Source organism: Electrona antarctica (assembly GCF_951216825.1).
Source record: "Electrona antarctica genome assembly, chromosome: 7".
NCBI classification, from domain to species: Eukaryota; Metazoa; Chordata; class Actinopteri; order Myctophiformes; family Myctophidae; genus Electrona; species Electrona antarctica.
In genome coordinates this window covers 47,942,576-47,958,535 of record NC_136812.1, presented here as the reverse complement: position 1 = coordinate 47,958,535, position 15,960 = coordinate 47,942,576, and the positions used below count along the sequence as shown (strand labels likewise).

The following is a 15,960-nucleotide window of genomic DNA, read 5'->3' as shown; positions in this document are numbered from 1 at the left end:
CATTCCATATATGTTCTGTTGAATCTGTTCTGTTCTTTAGGACTATATTCCTGCTCGTCTCTGGCACACTTGCACATGCACACTACAAAACCATGACAGATCATGCCTTTTGAGGATAACTATTAACAGACTCACTTTTATTCACTCACACATTCATTGTTGATGAGACTGGTATATGGTATCCATATACCCATGGTTGAAGGCGGACTGACACTGTAGTATACATATCAGTCTCATATTCACTGTTGATTAGTCTGCTATCAATTAAAGCAGATACAGCTATCGACTATATTATGTATATTCACTGGTGATAGTTGTACTTTATACTTGATATAGAATACAGCATTTAACTCAATCAGACTATGTGCAGCTGTCTAGTGTCAGACACTAAGCACAGCTTATTATATTTAAATTGTATCGTTATTCTTATCTATCTGTATCTTCAAACACCCCAAATGGGATACTCAACCACTAACCGCTAACAAGTGCTATTTTCAGCATGCAACCAAGTGTAAAATGACTCATACTGGATCTCGTGTACACTTGTCCCTTCCTAACATTTTAGTCTAGTTTATATCTGTTGACGAAATTGTCAATACATGTAAGCCCTATTTCCAAAATATTCCCAATAGAAACTCAAACAAGCTCAAACAACGCGACACGATGCTTGGAGATTTCCTCTATTTTTGGTATGTTTTGTTATCTTTATTTTTGCCTAGTGTTTTCATCAGGATTGGGGGACAATTATTTCAGCACGTAGCACACAGTGCAGTGACTGCATGCTTCAACAGAACAGAACACGTAGGCAGCACTCAAAACATGTATTATTTTTAATTGTGGTGTCTTCTTCTACCCATCCTGTGTTTTATGCTTACTGCTGTTGCTGCTATGCCTATATTTCCCCATGGGGATCAATAATGGTTCATCTTTTATTATTATTTCTGCGTTATTGTATGCAGGATGGTAGAGTGAGACTAGAAAGCGAGGACAGAGATGGGGAATTACCGGCTACAACGTGGTTTATATGCCCCCATGCACCTGGCGGATGGAGCCAATAGTGAATAGAGTACCGAAGTTGACTCCTGACGTCACTCGGTTCATCCCCTGGTTCACACCACGGAAGTACTTTTTCTATGGAAAATCAGAGCCATAGAGTAAGACAGTTACGACATTGAGGGGGTAGAAAACAGCCTGGTCACATGGTTCATGGAACACAGTTCTTATTTGACGGGACCCAGGTAGGATGTGTAAATTACATCAGACTTGGTGCTCTATATAACAAGTGGTTCCAAAACTGTGTGTGTGTGTGGGGGTCCCCAGATAATTGCATAATATGCAATATTAATTTCTCACTCAAGAGTAAACAAACCTACATCCACTGTACCTGTACACGGTATCTTTTTAATACCAAATTGGCTAATGTGAAAATAGCCGATCTACAAGCTCACAAGCTTGTACTTCAGCTATTTTATAACACTAAATGTAATGCCTACAGCTCATGTCAGGATGGGGGGTTCCCAGTTCAAAGATTATTTTGACCATGCGTGTGTTGAATGTGTGAATTTGACTACATGACGACTACTACTACTGGCATTACTTTTCCCTATTTCCCTGGTATATTTTGCATTAAAGATATCCTGTGGTTTAAATAAAAAGATGCATGTAAGGTGGCATTTTTAAACGTGTTATCAATGTCCATGTACTATAGTTCTAAATTCACAATGGTTCATTTAATTTCCAGACTGTACATAAGTCTACTTTACTCAATAACCACCAGACCAAATGCCAAGAGACAGAATAGTTATTTTCTTTTCACTGAGGCCTCAACAACAACAAATGAGCAAATAACATAAAACAAACAAAATGCCCCAGTGTTGATCCATTTTCGTGCCATTTATTGTACACATGTCCTTTGAAGTTTCACACACACACACACACACACACACACACACACACACACACACACACATTACACACATTCATACTAAGTTTTACAACTCAAATGATCAACATGGCACTCAAGAATGTTGTTTAGAAGATAGACAGACCGGGGTCAAAACAGGAATGAATATCTGATGTGGAATTAAATGTACATTGTCTCATGATCCCCATGTTTGCTTGAGTTTGCTAATTTATGCTCCAGTGTACGACGGTGTCGCGCGCCCAAAATAGCCCATCTACAGGCTCACGACGCGCGTCGTGAACTTGTAGATCGGCTATTTTTTTGGCTAACTTTTGAGCGTTCTGAATGATCACCAGCAGCACCACCATCTCATCAGCGTCACCAGTCGTCCGCGGCGGTCCTGTTCGAGTCCTCCTCGCCGGCCGCCACCGCGCAGTCCAGCCGCTGGACCCCCGGCAGAGCCTGGAGGTCTCTCTCGTTGAGCTTCTCCAGGAAGGACGACAGCAGCCGCTTGTTCAGGTGGTCCGTCAGGGTCCGCTCCTGCTCAGACGCCTCCTTTAGGACGTTCGAGTCCGTCTTCTCCTCGTCCTCCTCGCCGTCGGCCGGGTCTCGCTGGTCCTGGTTGTTCGGTGGAGGAAGAGGGGGATCATCACCACGAGGGGCCGACTGGTTGCGGAAGGGCAAGCCGTTGGATTGTTCACCCTCCCCGGCGTGCCGCTCGGACAAGCTCCCGGCCTCCTCCTCGCCGCCGGTGGTGGTGGTGTCCGCCGCGTCGGATAGATTCGCTGCCTCCATTCGTGCTGCCATTAGCGTGGTCTGCAGGGCGGCATTTTGCAGTTCTTTGAGCCGTTTGCTGTGCGCGCTGGCCGGGTTGAGGCGGTCGGCCTGGGCGGCGGCTTCGGTTCCAGGATGGACGGTTTTGTCAGGCTCGCTCTCTCGCTCCATAATGCTGCTTTGACGTCATGAAGACGCGCGACTTGACTGTGAAATGCCGCCCCTTGCGGTCGCCCCTGCTACTGCAGACCAGAGCCATTGATTGAATTATGACAGAGTTATGCCCGCAGCCCCCCCTCCACTCTATGGTTATGCCTCTTGCTTCCATGATGTGCATCAGATTTTAGTTTTCTTTCATACCGTATCTTTTTTTGTCTCAATTCTTAGTCTCAGTCGGATGAATGTGAATCGGTTTATTATTTTATGATGTACTCCATGGCATGATGGTGATGGAACTTGGAGTATTTATTAACAGTTTGCAGAATTACAGTACATTTCAAGCACAACTAAATACAAAAACTGTTAACTGTGGACGACACCATAAAGCATTAGGCCTACACTTGTTTATAATAGGGTCCACCATTTTCAATTCATCATACAAATGATGAATTGAGACATACAAATATACACTTCTATATAGCCGAGAACAGGAAATCATTATAGAGGAGGTAATTGGTTAATTGGTGTAGTCATTTTTTGAGGGCACAAAGGCCAAATGCCAGAGCAGCAGCAAGGCCTTCAAATATGTGACTATTAGCAAATTTCTGATTTCAGAATGTCAACAAGATCAACAATGGTGTCTTGACAGAAAATAAGCAAAAAAAGGATGAAATCAGCTGGCATACTGGGGCACTGTGGACCGGCGGGCATCATACTTAACTTAACTGTATACATTGTTTTTATTTGCAATAAAACACACTGTAAAATAAACTATAAAAATGTCTTGACCAGTACATTCAAATTACATTTTACTTGTGTACAAATCTGGGGATGAACCATGCAATTGAGTGGACAATATTTCTTACAAATCAGTAGGTTATATTTTCACTTTTAGGTGCACCACAAAGTTTACAATTAGCCTACTTGTTCTGGTATGGGGTTCTGGTGTGTGTGTGTGTGTGTGTGTGTGTGTGTGTGTGTGTGTGTGTGTGTGTGTGTGTGTGTGTGTGTGTGTGTGTGAATTGATTGATTGATTGAAATATTTAGTAACAGAATTACAGTACAACTCAATACAAAACTGTTAACTGTGGACGACACCATAAAGCATTAAACTTGTTTACAATAGGGTCCACCATGTTCAATTCAACATAACATTTAGAGATGCACAAATATACACTTCTATATAGCCAAAAACAGGAAATCATCATAGAGGAGGTAACAAGGGAAGAAAAAAAAACATGACAAACAGTGAGGGGAAAAAGGGGTGGTTGGGGAATCAGATTTTATGGGGGTCAGTTTCGAATTGCAGCCGTCCGTAGGTGACCTTGAGAGCATATTTGAAGGAGTCAAGGGATTTGCATGTCTTAAAGTGAAAATAATTTAGTCCCTTGTTTGTGCCGAATCTGGGTTGCACATGGTTTGTTGCACTTGCATGCATAGTCGAAGAAACCTTGTATGAGGGCTCCTGCAAGGGTCTTCAGGGTTTTTTTGTTGACCAGTGAGGAGATCCTATATAGGAATCTTGTTCTTTGGTTGACTTTTTTGATTACGTTGGTGGCCATTTTATCACCGGAAAGATTTGCCTCCAGGATGGAACCTTCTAACCTGACTCTGCCAGATTGCGGCAGTACTGAGTTCACCAGTTCCCTCCTCCTGCCTGCATCTGGGATCTCTCAGGCAGAAACGATGAACCCGGAAGCAGCGGGACAAAAATCTGATATCTCCATAATAATTTTGATTGTAGTCTTGTTGTGTTATGTTTACATTTGCGCTGTGGCACAGCTTCAATATGTCATAAGTCTCACGTTGATCCCGCCTCTAGCGGCCCCATACAGCCGCATATCGCTCCGGCCAGAATTGGTCCGGAGTACATCGTCTCTGCCTGAGAGATCCCAGACTCACCCTCTGGCAGAATGCAAATGTTGTCCAGCAGGGGGAGTGGTTCCACCAGGCTAGGAACCTTCAACCTAGGTAGGTAATTTCATCTTTTCGTGTGATCAATAATAAATTGTCACCCACTCTAATAGAGAAGCCATCTGCCTTGCTGAGATTATTATTTGATCCAAAGAGAATGGATTCAGTTTTTCCCAGGTGTAAAGATAATTTGTTATCAGCGAGCCAGGTGCAGATTCTACCGAGTTCAGAGCTGAGGGCCTTTTCAACATGCAGTTTGTTCCTGTCCGAGACCAGCAGTGCTGAGTCATCTGCAAACAGGAACAAGTTGCAGTCACAAGCTGATGTCATGTCGTTTACATATATTAGGAACAGTAAAGTCCCTAGTATGCTTCCTTGTGGAAAGCCACAGCTTCACCTCCACCATCTGTTCTCTCCCCTCCAGGTAGGATTGCATCCAACTTACTGATGTGCTATCAAAACCAATTGCTTTTAGCTTGTTAACCAGTATGGAGTGGTTCACGGTGTCAAAAGCCTTTTGGAGGTCCAGCATGACCATGCCGCAGTATTTGCCAGCATCCACCACCCCGTGTTTGATGTGGTCGCTCAAATAGAGGAGGCATGTCTGTGTCAGTGGAGTGGGATGTTCTGAAGCCAGATTGGAATTCGTACATTAATTTTGATTGGTGATTTAATTTGATGATTGGAGTGAGACATTTGAAGGGAATATTGTCATGGCAGTGGCAGTGGCCTTGTGGGGTTAAAGGGCACTCTTTTTAAGTACCATTGTCAGTTTAAAATCATCTAAAACACGTTTTTTGTAGAAGGTTTGATGTGCTCTACAGCAGAGGTTCCCACCCACTGGTACTAGTACCACTGGTGGTACTTGAGCCCCCCTCTGGCGGTACACAGAGGAGTGAGTTGCTCAAAAAAGGAGAAAAAGGACAAAAGTGGAATGAAATATTTATATTACTACTGGTAGTTCTTCTGACCATGCAATTGGTTGAAATAGGCTATCCAGCCATGCTGAAATGAGCATGACAGCACACCTAGCCATTAATAGAATGTTTGAGAACAAAAAGGGCAGGTATATGCTCATGCATTTTAACATATATTATGGTGAGTACCACCATACTGGTACTTGTGGTACTTCAGTATAAAATGTTTGGGAACCACTGCTCTACAGTACACCAAAACGTCCAGAGTGGGAGTGCAGTTTGTTAACCAGCGTTGTTGCAATGTTTGTAAAGAAGAATTAATGGAATAGAATGAAGGAAGGGAGGAAGGAAGGAAGGGGGAAAAAACGCAAGATATTTACTCGAGTCGCGACCCATAAAACCAGACCACTAACTACCCAAAATTGGTCGCAACCCTACGTTTTGGAAACGCTGCTGCTGATAGTACGTCATCAGAGTGCGTCGCAGTCTCAAGAGGGGAGGAGGTGGCAAATGCCTCTTCGAAACAACAATATTTTGTCATTTAGGTATGACTATTGTTTCCTTTCTCATTGACTTAAAGATTGATTTTCTTCAAAACAATTTCGTATAACTATTATCCCATAATTCAGTCACGGCGAAGTTGAAATATCAGACGGCGAGTCTATTTGAGAATAAAATAAAAGACAACAACGTTATGTAGCTAACAGGCTAATGCCAACTAGCATGTTAGCTGGTTTGCTATAGATTACAAAGAGAGAATGAATGAGTTGTACCTCAAGAACCTGATCATGTGTGTATCTGTGTGTGCATCCTAATAGACGCAACACTATTTATTTAATGCGTGTATTTATTAGTTCCATACGTAACTCTTGGCATATCTGTCATCATGTGGCTCCATACGGATACATATGGGCACCTCAATGTAAAATTTGCTATTTTGTCCAAAATGTCAAACTAATAATAATGGAAAAATATATGTATTGGAAAAATGATCTTGAGTAATGTAAACTTGTAAAGTACATGTGTGTGTGAACATGCACGGTACAAAATTATCAGACTTAATTTTATCCTTCAACTTCGTGTTCAAAATGACTGGTTATGCAGGTTTTGTAGCAATTGTAATTGTAGCAATTGTAGAAATATTAAACCTTAATTGTCAAATGTTTAAGTGTGTTCTAATTTGTTTGCAACACCTAAAAGCCAAACAGAATTGTAATTTTGATTTGTTGTTGATTTAAATGTTAAATGATACGTTATTAGCAATTATTTGCGTGACAATTAACCACTGTAAACCCCAGCATCCTTATTGTGGGGAAACCTTTTGCAGGAAAATAGCAGGTCGACAAGCCATGACCTCGTCGTCCTGCTATTTTCAGCGAAAGCTTTCACCACAATAACAGAAAACGGAAAATAATCAAGATGCTAGTGTAGCGCCCTGACTCGGGACTCGGGTCAACCACGTAGGGTTTCAAGTGGTTAATCGTCTATTATATCACGCTCGTTCGTGATACATTGGTCCCTGTCCGTTGTTTTTCTTAGCTGAAAAAACGTGGCCCTAGAGGAGAGGAGGAATGCCCAAGAAGTTCCAGGGGGAGAACTCCAAGGCGGTCACAGCCAAAGCCCGCAAGGCGGAGGCCAAGGCTGTGGCCGACGCCAAGAAGAAGCAGGAGCTCGAGGATGCTATGTGGGAAGAGAACGACAAGCATGTCCTGAAGAAGGGGCAGAGGAAGGTATATATGATGTCACCAGTGCTGCTGCTTCTCAAAACATTTTCACACCAAAGGACCCCAAAAATGTGTAGATATTATTTGGCAGAGGCCGTCTTTAAAGATGTTCGTGAGCTTGTATATCTGCTATTTTTGAATAGCCAAAGTACAGTATATGGATACATTAATTGAGTTAATATTGTGATGTTAATATTAACAAATGTTGCCGTTGAATGGGAGGAGTAGGACAGAGGTGCTACGCCCTCCAGGTGGGGGCTCCTCACTGGCAGTTGAGCCAGTAGGGTACAACAGTAGTTGCAACACTGGCAGTTGAGCCAGTAGGGTACAACAGCAGTCGCAACACAGACATCTGTGAGGGTGTTGTTTATTGGCATAACAACTAAATTGGGAGGAAAGCAAAATAATAATTATTATTATTGAACGCTTTTTTCCCCCTGAGCCAACCAGTCACTGTTAATTCAACTCCACACTGGGTTGTAAATGTGGAAACATTGTGTGCATTGCTGCTTTTTTAAGCCTATCCAGAGAACAATGTAAAAAAGAAAAAAGATAAACCATACTTTCCCCCTTCTAGGATGACAAAGAGAAGAAGAGGCTAGAAACTTTGGATAGGAAGAAGGAGAACCAGAGACTCCTGGACGAGGAGAGTGCGGCGCTCAGGGCCAGACCCGTCAAGGAGATCGCTCTTGGACCTGGTATTAAAGTGACTCGGGCACAGATCGAGGAGACGTTGCGTAGCGAGCAGGACACGTCGACGACAGAGGACAAACCGAAAGGTAAAGAAAGCTTCTGCTAATCCAGTGATTCTCAAGCTTTTTTATTTATTTTATTTTTATTTTCCATTTCAAGGACCCACAGTTTGATATCGTTGCTGTCGGGCAGAGACCTCTTATCTTACTTTTTTGTTTTTAAATCCACGCCCTACTTGATCATACTACACCAGCATCAAGTAGCAGATATGCAAGCACGTTTTGAGCTTATATAATATGCATTAGGCCACAGACGCCTATTTGATAAATCTTATTATCTTTGTGATGGGACCCTAATCTACACTCTAAAATCCTGGGAAGTATGAGTGTACAGACAGAGATTCTATTAGAGCATTTAACACAGCACGCATACGCATTATGCACACTGTAAATGCATAATCTTCGGTCTATAAGATTTTAATATGTACGCGGCCATTGAAAGGTTCAAAGTTGAAATCTCTTCACATGCAGCCCTACTGTGTTTCTTCCCACAGTAGTTACCAATAGTTATACATTACATGTTGAGTCTTATATGTCAAACTAGCAATGGAATGCATGTTCAATCTTCCAGAAATTCCTAATTATCTCAGATATTTCATGAAGTGATCTATTCTTTCGCTGCACTAGCGACTATTACTGCAGTGGCTCAGGGGTCGAGTGGCCGGTAGAACAGCCGGATGGGAACCGTGAGGTTCCCAGTTCGATCCCGGGCTCCCCCAGAGTTAACACCCCAATCGCTAGTAACACCCAGCGCCCAGGACGAAGTTTTATCCAAAAGACAATTTTGACAATTGAAGACAGATTGATATGAAAACCGATCGCATCGCTCTACAGCCTAGGAGCGCCTGTTGCGCTGTCCTCGATGTTGCACAACAGCGGGTCGTCATCGAAAATGTTCCCCCCCTGTTTAGCCGACGACAACGAAAATCTTAAAACATTAATAACTCGCGATCTAAATCATCCCGTCCAATTCTAAGAAAAGATCCTGTGTTAGACGGCCCCCCGCTGTCCAGTCGCTAGTCGGGTTAGATTGAATCATGCCTCCCGTTGTTGTCGATCGCCGTTAGTGTTTAGGCTACATTTAGCTGCTCCAGCCACATCCGGTATAACTTCCGGTCCGTCGGTAAAAGTGCTCCGTTGCTATAAATCGCTTGGGCGCTAAGATTTAATGGATTAAATAACCCCGGGCAATCGGAGTGTTAATGTCAAAGTGTCCTTGAGCAAGACGCTGAAACACTATTGCTCCCGATGTGCAGGTTGTTGCCTTGCATGGTTTCCTCTGCCATCGATGTGTGAATGTGTTAATATATATATGTGAATGTGCTTTGGATAAAAGCGCTATATAAATGCACCATTTACCACCGGTTGGTTATGGCGCTTTTCTTTTTTGTTCCACAGAGCCAAGCCACCTGGAAACTCCTCTGGAAGAGAATGTCAACCGGGTTGTCCTCGACGAGGGCACAATGGAGGCCAGAACGATAGAGGACGCCATCTCTGTCCTCAGGTAACTGTCAATGTCCACTGTGTGCACAGAAGCATCCGCTAAGGTTTGAGCATAGCTATTGGCCCGATTTCCACTGCAATGGCCATTAGGGAGTGTTTTCTGCACATCATGCCATAATGTCATGTGAAAAGATGCTGATCACACACCCATCACCGGCTAACGGCAATTTATTGATTGCTAATTGTTCTTTGTAGGAATACAATATTGTAGTTTGTTTATTTTTCTATCATAAAGCAGAATGAGCATGTCAGTTTTAGAAATAACATGTTTTTGTGCAATGTAATTTGGTGGCGTATTATTATTTACATTCTCCACCATAACATATGTACTTGCGATAGAGATTGTTGCAACTCTAAACAGATTATCTAACATTGAATAGAACATGGGACCCTGACGAAGGCTTTTAAAGCCAAAACACGTTATTTTTAATGCTCTTTGCCATGCCGCTTAAATAAAGGATTTTTTACTTGAGTGTAGCAGACAAGCAGAGGGCCTTGGACCTCTTTTCGTTTTCTCAGATAATTGTTATCTGTTTGGAAAACATAGAAAGATAACGGCTAGTTATTGCAATGCAATGTGAGGTGCGAATGTATAACACCAACTTGGGACTCCTGAATTGTTCCCCTCCACATGCTCCTATCTAGCCTGGAATGTTTTAGTGTTAGTCTAGTTTTAGTCGACTAAATATATGATTTTAGTCGACTAAATCTGCAGTTGATTTAGTCGAACATAATGTAATTTGGCAGGCCTTGATGCCGTCGTAATTTTTTACACTTGCTGAAAATAGCTGATCTACAAGCTCACAACGCGTTGCGCGTTGTGAGCTTGTAGATCGGCTATTTTCAGCATGCAACTAATTGTAAATTACTTATACTGGATCTCTTGTCCACTAGTCCCTTCCTAACATTTTAGTCTAGTTTTTATTTGTTGACAATTGTCAGTATATTTAGTCTTAGTTTTAGTCATCCTAGCATCATAGCTTAGTTTCCATTGAAAAAGGTAGTCGACGAACATTTTTCGTCTTAGTTTTAGTCGACGAAATCAACACTGCCTCATACTTCTCTCTCTGACTTTGTCAAGGTCCCCATAGAGGACCAAGTATACCGGACCAATAATCAGTATTTAATAAGTAGTAGTCTAGTAACTTTCCTAATGATAAAACCCATCCCTCGCTCCAGCACGGGTCCTGAAGACCTTGACCGGCACCCGGAGCGCAGGATGAAAGCAGCGTACAATGCCTGGGAGGAGGTCAACATGCCCCGCGTCAAGATGGAGAACCCCGGGATGCGGCTGTCGCAGCTCAAGCAGATGCTCAAGAAAGAATGGGTGAAATCCCCAGAGAACCCCCTCAACCAGCGTTTTGCCAACTACAACTCCAAGTGAACAAGCACCCCTCACACACCCCCACCCCACCCAACCCGAGCAGCTCCATTTCAGATAACAATACGGTCTACCTGTATGCACATTGGGCCCTTATCATGGAAATCGCTACGTTAACAACCTCACTCTAATATAAGCGTGTTGCTCGTGAGGGCCCTCACATGCCGAGGAGGAAAGTCTCCGAGTTTTGAACTTGAACTTGTGTTTGATTCAAGGTTTAGCGAGGAACCCTCCCTCCTCCCCCACACAGCTGGGTTCAGGACCCCTGTTGACTTGATGATTTGTGTTTGCAGGCCCCTGCGATGAAGAATCCCAGTTTCATTTATGTATGGTTTATTTGGGGCCCTTAAGGGGAGGTGTGGAGCCAGTTTTGGTTTTGAGATTAAAGTAATTTATTGAAGTTCACAACCCCACTATTGGCATCATGTTCTTTTTCTTTTCTCTTTTATTTTTTTATTTTTTTTACATACAGGTATATATGTTTTAATATTTTGAAGAGGGAGACAGTGAGACATTAAGACATTAATTTACATTTATAGATAATAGGCTCTGTGCACAAGTGTAGTACCTGCTGGTTTCCAGAAGGTGGCATAGACGTTTCTTCAGTCTCATAGCCTTTCATTTGTGTCTCTGATCCAGAGCTACTGACAACAAGCACAATTATAAAACACAGAATCTCGTAATCAGGATATGAGAGCGGATTCAATGTATATTAACAATTTTGGAAGCGTGCTAGATTTGGAGATTTGAGAGAGATTAGAAATAGGATTTGTAAACATGTTACATATTTAAATGACGCTGTCTATAGACCACGTGTCTCTCTCCATAGCAGAACTCCTGTTGCATTCCTCCTATGCCTTCCTTTGCACTTGAGTGTACAACATCATTCACAGTGAGAACACGGCGTCAATAAACATGACCTAGAGCGAATAATGTCCAAGAAAGAAACCAGCAACGGTGGCTACCGGATACAAACACAGTTCAGGGTACATTATTTGTACACTTTGATTAAAGTTAACTCAAAAGGCCATTTTGCTATTGTTTTTATTATTGTAGTTGATTATACAAACCTTGTAAAAATCATAATAAAAATTAAATATGATCCACCCCGCCCCCAAATTTAACAGATTTCATGATGCGTTGTGAGAGCTTGCCAATCTCCTATTTTCTGCAAAAGCTTTCCCCACGATATGGATGCTGGTTTTAAGTGGTTAATTAAAGGTGCTGTAAGTGATATTTCTTGGCTAAAACAAAAACATTTTGTTTTGTTTAAAGGTTAAAACTCTACATTGTGATAGTAATCATTGCTGTATATAGTGTATAGAGTGTTTGTTCAGTAATCAGGGTCATCCTGTCTCCAATCCTGTCTCTTCAGTAAACAGAAAACAAATGTTCACATGGGACACCAATTGTTTCCAATCAGGACAGAGAATCCGTTTCTTCAAGCTTCAATTTCATAGTGTTCCAGTTCCAATTTATTTTCCTGATCATTTATTTGTTTCATCACTCCAATTTCACTTGTTTATGCTGTACCACCCCCATGTGGGATCTCTCTCCTGATTGGATGACATTGACATGAAACTGTAGTCTGTTTACTAAAAATCACACCCGTGTGAACTGAGTGGTGCAGTGACGTCACATACTAACCATAGCAACCGTGCTCACCCGTACAGGCACAAACGCACACGGGTACTAACAAAGCCAGTTGGAGTGGTTTGCACCACTCAAAAAGCTGGAGAGACCAGGCAGTGTTATACCGAACAAACACTATATATACATGATTAGTATCAGAACAGCTATAACACTTTAACAAAAACATATAAACAAGCATCTTTAATATCACTCGGGGTGGGAAGTCTTCAGATCAAATGTAAATTGTCCTGGCTCTACCTGCATATTTGCCAAACCACCATTTTGAGTTCCTTAAACTTAAAGGTCTAGGACAGGTGTCTTCAACAGTTGGACTGAAAAACCTTGAAGGTGGAGTAGTAAATGTGCAATGTGGCTGTCAGATTTGTAGATTTACCAGCAGCCTCTCTTAACTGTTTGACACAATAATTATAGTTTCCCATCCCAGGTACCCACATTGTGATGTGATTCGTCACAATTTAGAATCATGCCACATTTAACAACTTTAACCCTGATGGCGCCCCAAGCTCACTGAGATACGCCATGCACTTATTGTTACAGATTGGCTATTTTCAAAACGATTGCCAATTTATTTTGTATTTGTTATTCTCTTGTGAGGTTTTGTATTTACAATTTTTGCATTTCTTTTTAAATAGGGCTAACGTGTTTAAGGTTGATGATGGCTTTTATGAGTTGGGTTGCAGCCTTGCGTTTATGTGCAGCAATTTTAATGAATTATTATCCAACTGTGTGTGTGTGACTTGGAGGACGCTAGTCCATAACTCTGCTATTTGGGATGGATTGAATTGCATAGGTAGATATTAAACCATATCAACTGACAGAACAACCAATGAAAAAGCAGAAACGATAAATAAACCATCTGTGAATTCACTGCTTATCAAGCAAAATGACTCCGGTTGTTGTTTGTTTAAGTGCCTATCCCTACCCTTCCCCAAAAAGCTACTATTTTATATCTAGATACTGTGTGTATAAAATGGAGATTAATCAAACGAAACAATTAACATTTTTTTAAGTACAGCACTGCAATAAATATAGTATACCAAATGAAAGAAACACAAAAAAAGCCAAAACACCAGTTAATATTACAATGCATGCCATGGTAGAAACTGTGGCCCGTTTTAAATAGTAACATGGGGTAATGTCAGCATCCCTACTCTGTAGGTTTGATTCAGCACCATCATGGAAGTGGCTGTAACTTTGATCTTACAATGATTTTAAAACTGAAATCATTGTCTTAAAGGGTGACCAGATTTCAAGCTGCGTTTCCCCGAGTCCCGACAAATATCTAATATCTGTCCCAGGTTTTCAACATTCACTACAAAATTGTTCCGGGTTTTCACCAGAATGAAAATAATACTTGTTTTCAGCGACGTTCATCGTGTTCTGTTCATGTAAACATGCTCACCAATCAGAAAACATGAATGAACAAAATAATGCATGGTGTGTCTGAATCCAACACTGAGGCTGATCGTTGTCAATCAGTCATTGCGTGTACAGTATGTAACACGTATGTTGCGTACTACTGCGTATGTATGCTGGCGTGCATGAATGGGCGTGCTCGTGCACGACAAACGTGAACATCGATTTAAGGGTCCCGGTTTGAGGGGCTGAATGTATGGTCATTGGTGGGTGACCATACATTCAGCCCCTATGGGCAAGTGATATGTAACCGCATTGGTACTGCCACTGATCGAAGTGCTATTAATTTAAGTCTTTGCACTGGATTAATTAATTCAGGCCAGGGGCTCAGATGTTTAAAAATAAACGGGTCACTTATATCCTGCCGGTGTGTTGTTGTGTCGGAGCAGATGAGAGGGTCCGTGGGGTCCTTTGAACTACAAGAGCATCAATGACAAGTTCCTCCAACCTCTTTAACGTTGAGAGAGAGACCTCTACCCCCCTCACTCACTAGCCCACCAATCACCACCCTCTTCTATTTACAGAGCTCTCGCTCTCTTTCTCTTTCAGACCATGTGTCTGATCTCTCTCGTCAGTAATCAGGTCCGCTGTCACATCCTGTTTCTTTTCACTCTTGTTTTTTTACACCAGTGGGTGAATTTTGTAAAAGTAGCAATACCACAATATAAAGATACTCTTGTTACAAGTAAAAGACCTCAAAGTCCAAATTTGACCTGAGTAAACAAGAGCTTGTAGATCGGCTATTTTCAAATAGACAAGAGCTTGTAGATCGGCTATTTTCAAATAGACAAGAGCTTGTAGATTGGCTATTTTAGACAAAATGTAAAATAGGGATTAATTGGTTATTGTATGTTTTGTATTAATGCATGCGTGCGTGCGTGCGTGCGTGCGCGTGTGTGTGCGCGCGTGTGTGTGTGTGTGTGAGTAGCGGTGTAGAAGTTTTAAAGCAGTAAAACAATTGGACACACTAAAGTAAAGCAAAAGTACCCCAAAATTGTACCCACTTGCAAGCAGTACTTGAGTAAAATGTACTTTATATCACTGCTTTTTTTCCCTTTGCATCGGCACTCTGATGCTTTGACCCCTCCCACCCCTCCATGTCCTATTTGCATGTCGTCTCCGTCGGGTGGAAACTATATGTCCAAAACTGTTCAGGATAATCAGGATTCAAATTAAACAATAGCAAAAAATAGCAGATGTACAAGCTCAAAATATGTGGCTTCGCGCCACCTTTCGAGCTTGCAGATCTGCTGCTTTTGATGCTTTTGTGTGACGCTGTAGGATGATCAAGTATTAGTATAGGGTGTTGATTTACAAAACATAAATAAAATATTGATTGATTGATTGAAACCTTTATTTATTCTCGAAAAAGAACATTGAGGTTCCCCCTCATTTGCAATGCTGACGAGATCACATATAAAACAATTTAAGACAGATATAAAACACAAATCAAGTTGAGTATTTATTTTCCAGTTTAGCAGCAACGTGATGTAGGGTGGTAACTTCCCATTAATAGCTTTAATTGTGTTGTTTTGAATTATTGTGATGATGATGAGAATTAGCCTAGTAATATGGAGATACAAGTTTTCTGCCCCAATTAACAGCAACAATGTCTGCCTTTAAAGGCTACCGCCCGCCTGGTTGACCCCTTTTCTTTCTTGGTCAGTCTTTGAATTCTAATCACACAGCAGCTCTGCTCCTCCTCTAAATGCAGGGGTGGGCCAGAGGGGGGCCAAGCCACCCCCCTCCCACCCAAGTCGTCATGTCCAGCACCACAGTCTCCTTTCACAAATTTTAATCCACTCCTCTGACTGACAACTGACTGACTGTTTTATAGAGAATAAAGAAAAGGTAAGAATATTGT

At 41.8% G+C, this 15,960-nt stretch overlaps 1 protein-coding gene across 1 annotated transcript; it reads left to right on the top strand.

Annotated features, from left to right (window-relative positions):
* Positions 1 to 6,093: 6,093 nt before the first annotated feature.
* On the top strand, positions 6,094 to 12,002 carry ccdc124 (coiled-coil domain containing 124). Its single transcript, XM_079506699.1, has 5 exons — positions 6,094 to 6,212; positions 7,207 to 7,397; positions 7,969 to 8,170; positions 9,542 to 9,647; positions 10,826 to 12,002. Exons 2-5 carry the CDS (start codon positions 7,239 to 7,241, stop codon positions 11,028 to 11,030), a joined length of 672 nt encoding a protein of 223 aa, XP_079362825.1. The 5' UTR covers positions 6,094 to 6,212; positions 7,207 to 7,238; the 3' UTR covers positions 11,031 to 12,002.
* The last annotated feature ends 3,958 nt before the right edge of the window (positions 12,003 to 15,960 follow it).

Excerpts from the sequence above, each read along its gene's own strand:
- ccdc124 (XM_079506699.1), top strand. The coding sequence starts at position 7,239 with ATGCCCAAGAAGTTCCAGGGGGAGAACTCCAAGGCGGTCACAGCCAAA. Across the intron at positions 7,398-7,968 it reads TGAAGAAGGGGCAGAGGAAG|GATGACAAAGAGAAGAAGAG; the intron begins GTATATATGATG and ends TCCCCCTTCTAG. Across the intron at positions 8,171-9,541 it reads GACAGAGGACAAACCGAAAG|AGCCAAGCCACCTGGAAACT; the intron begins GTAAAGAAAGCT and ends TTTGTTCCACAG.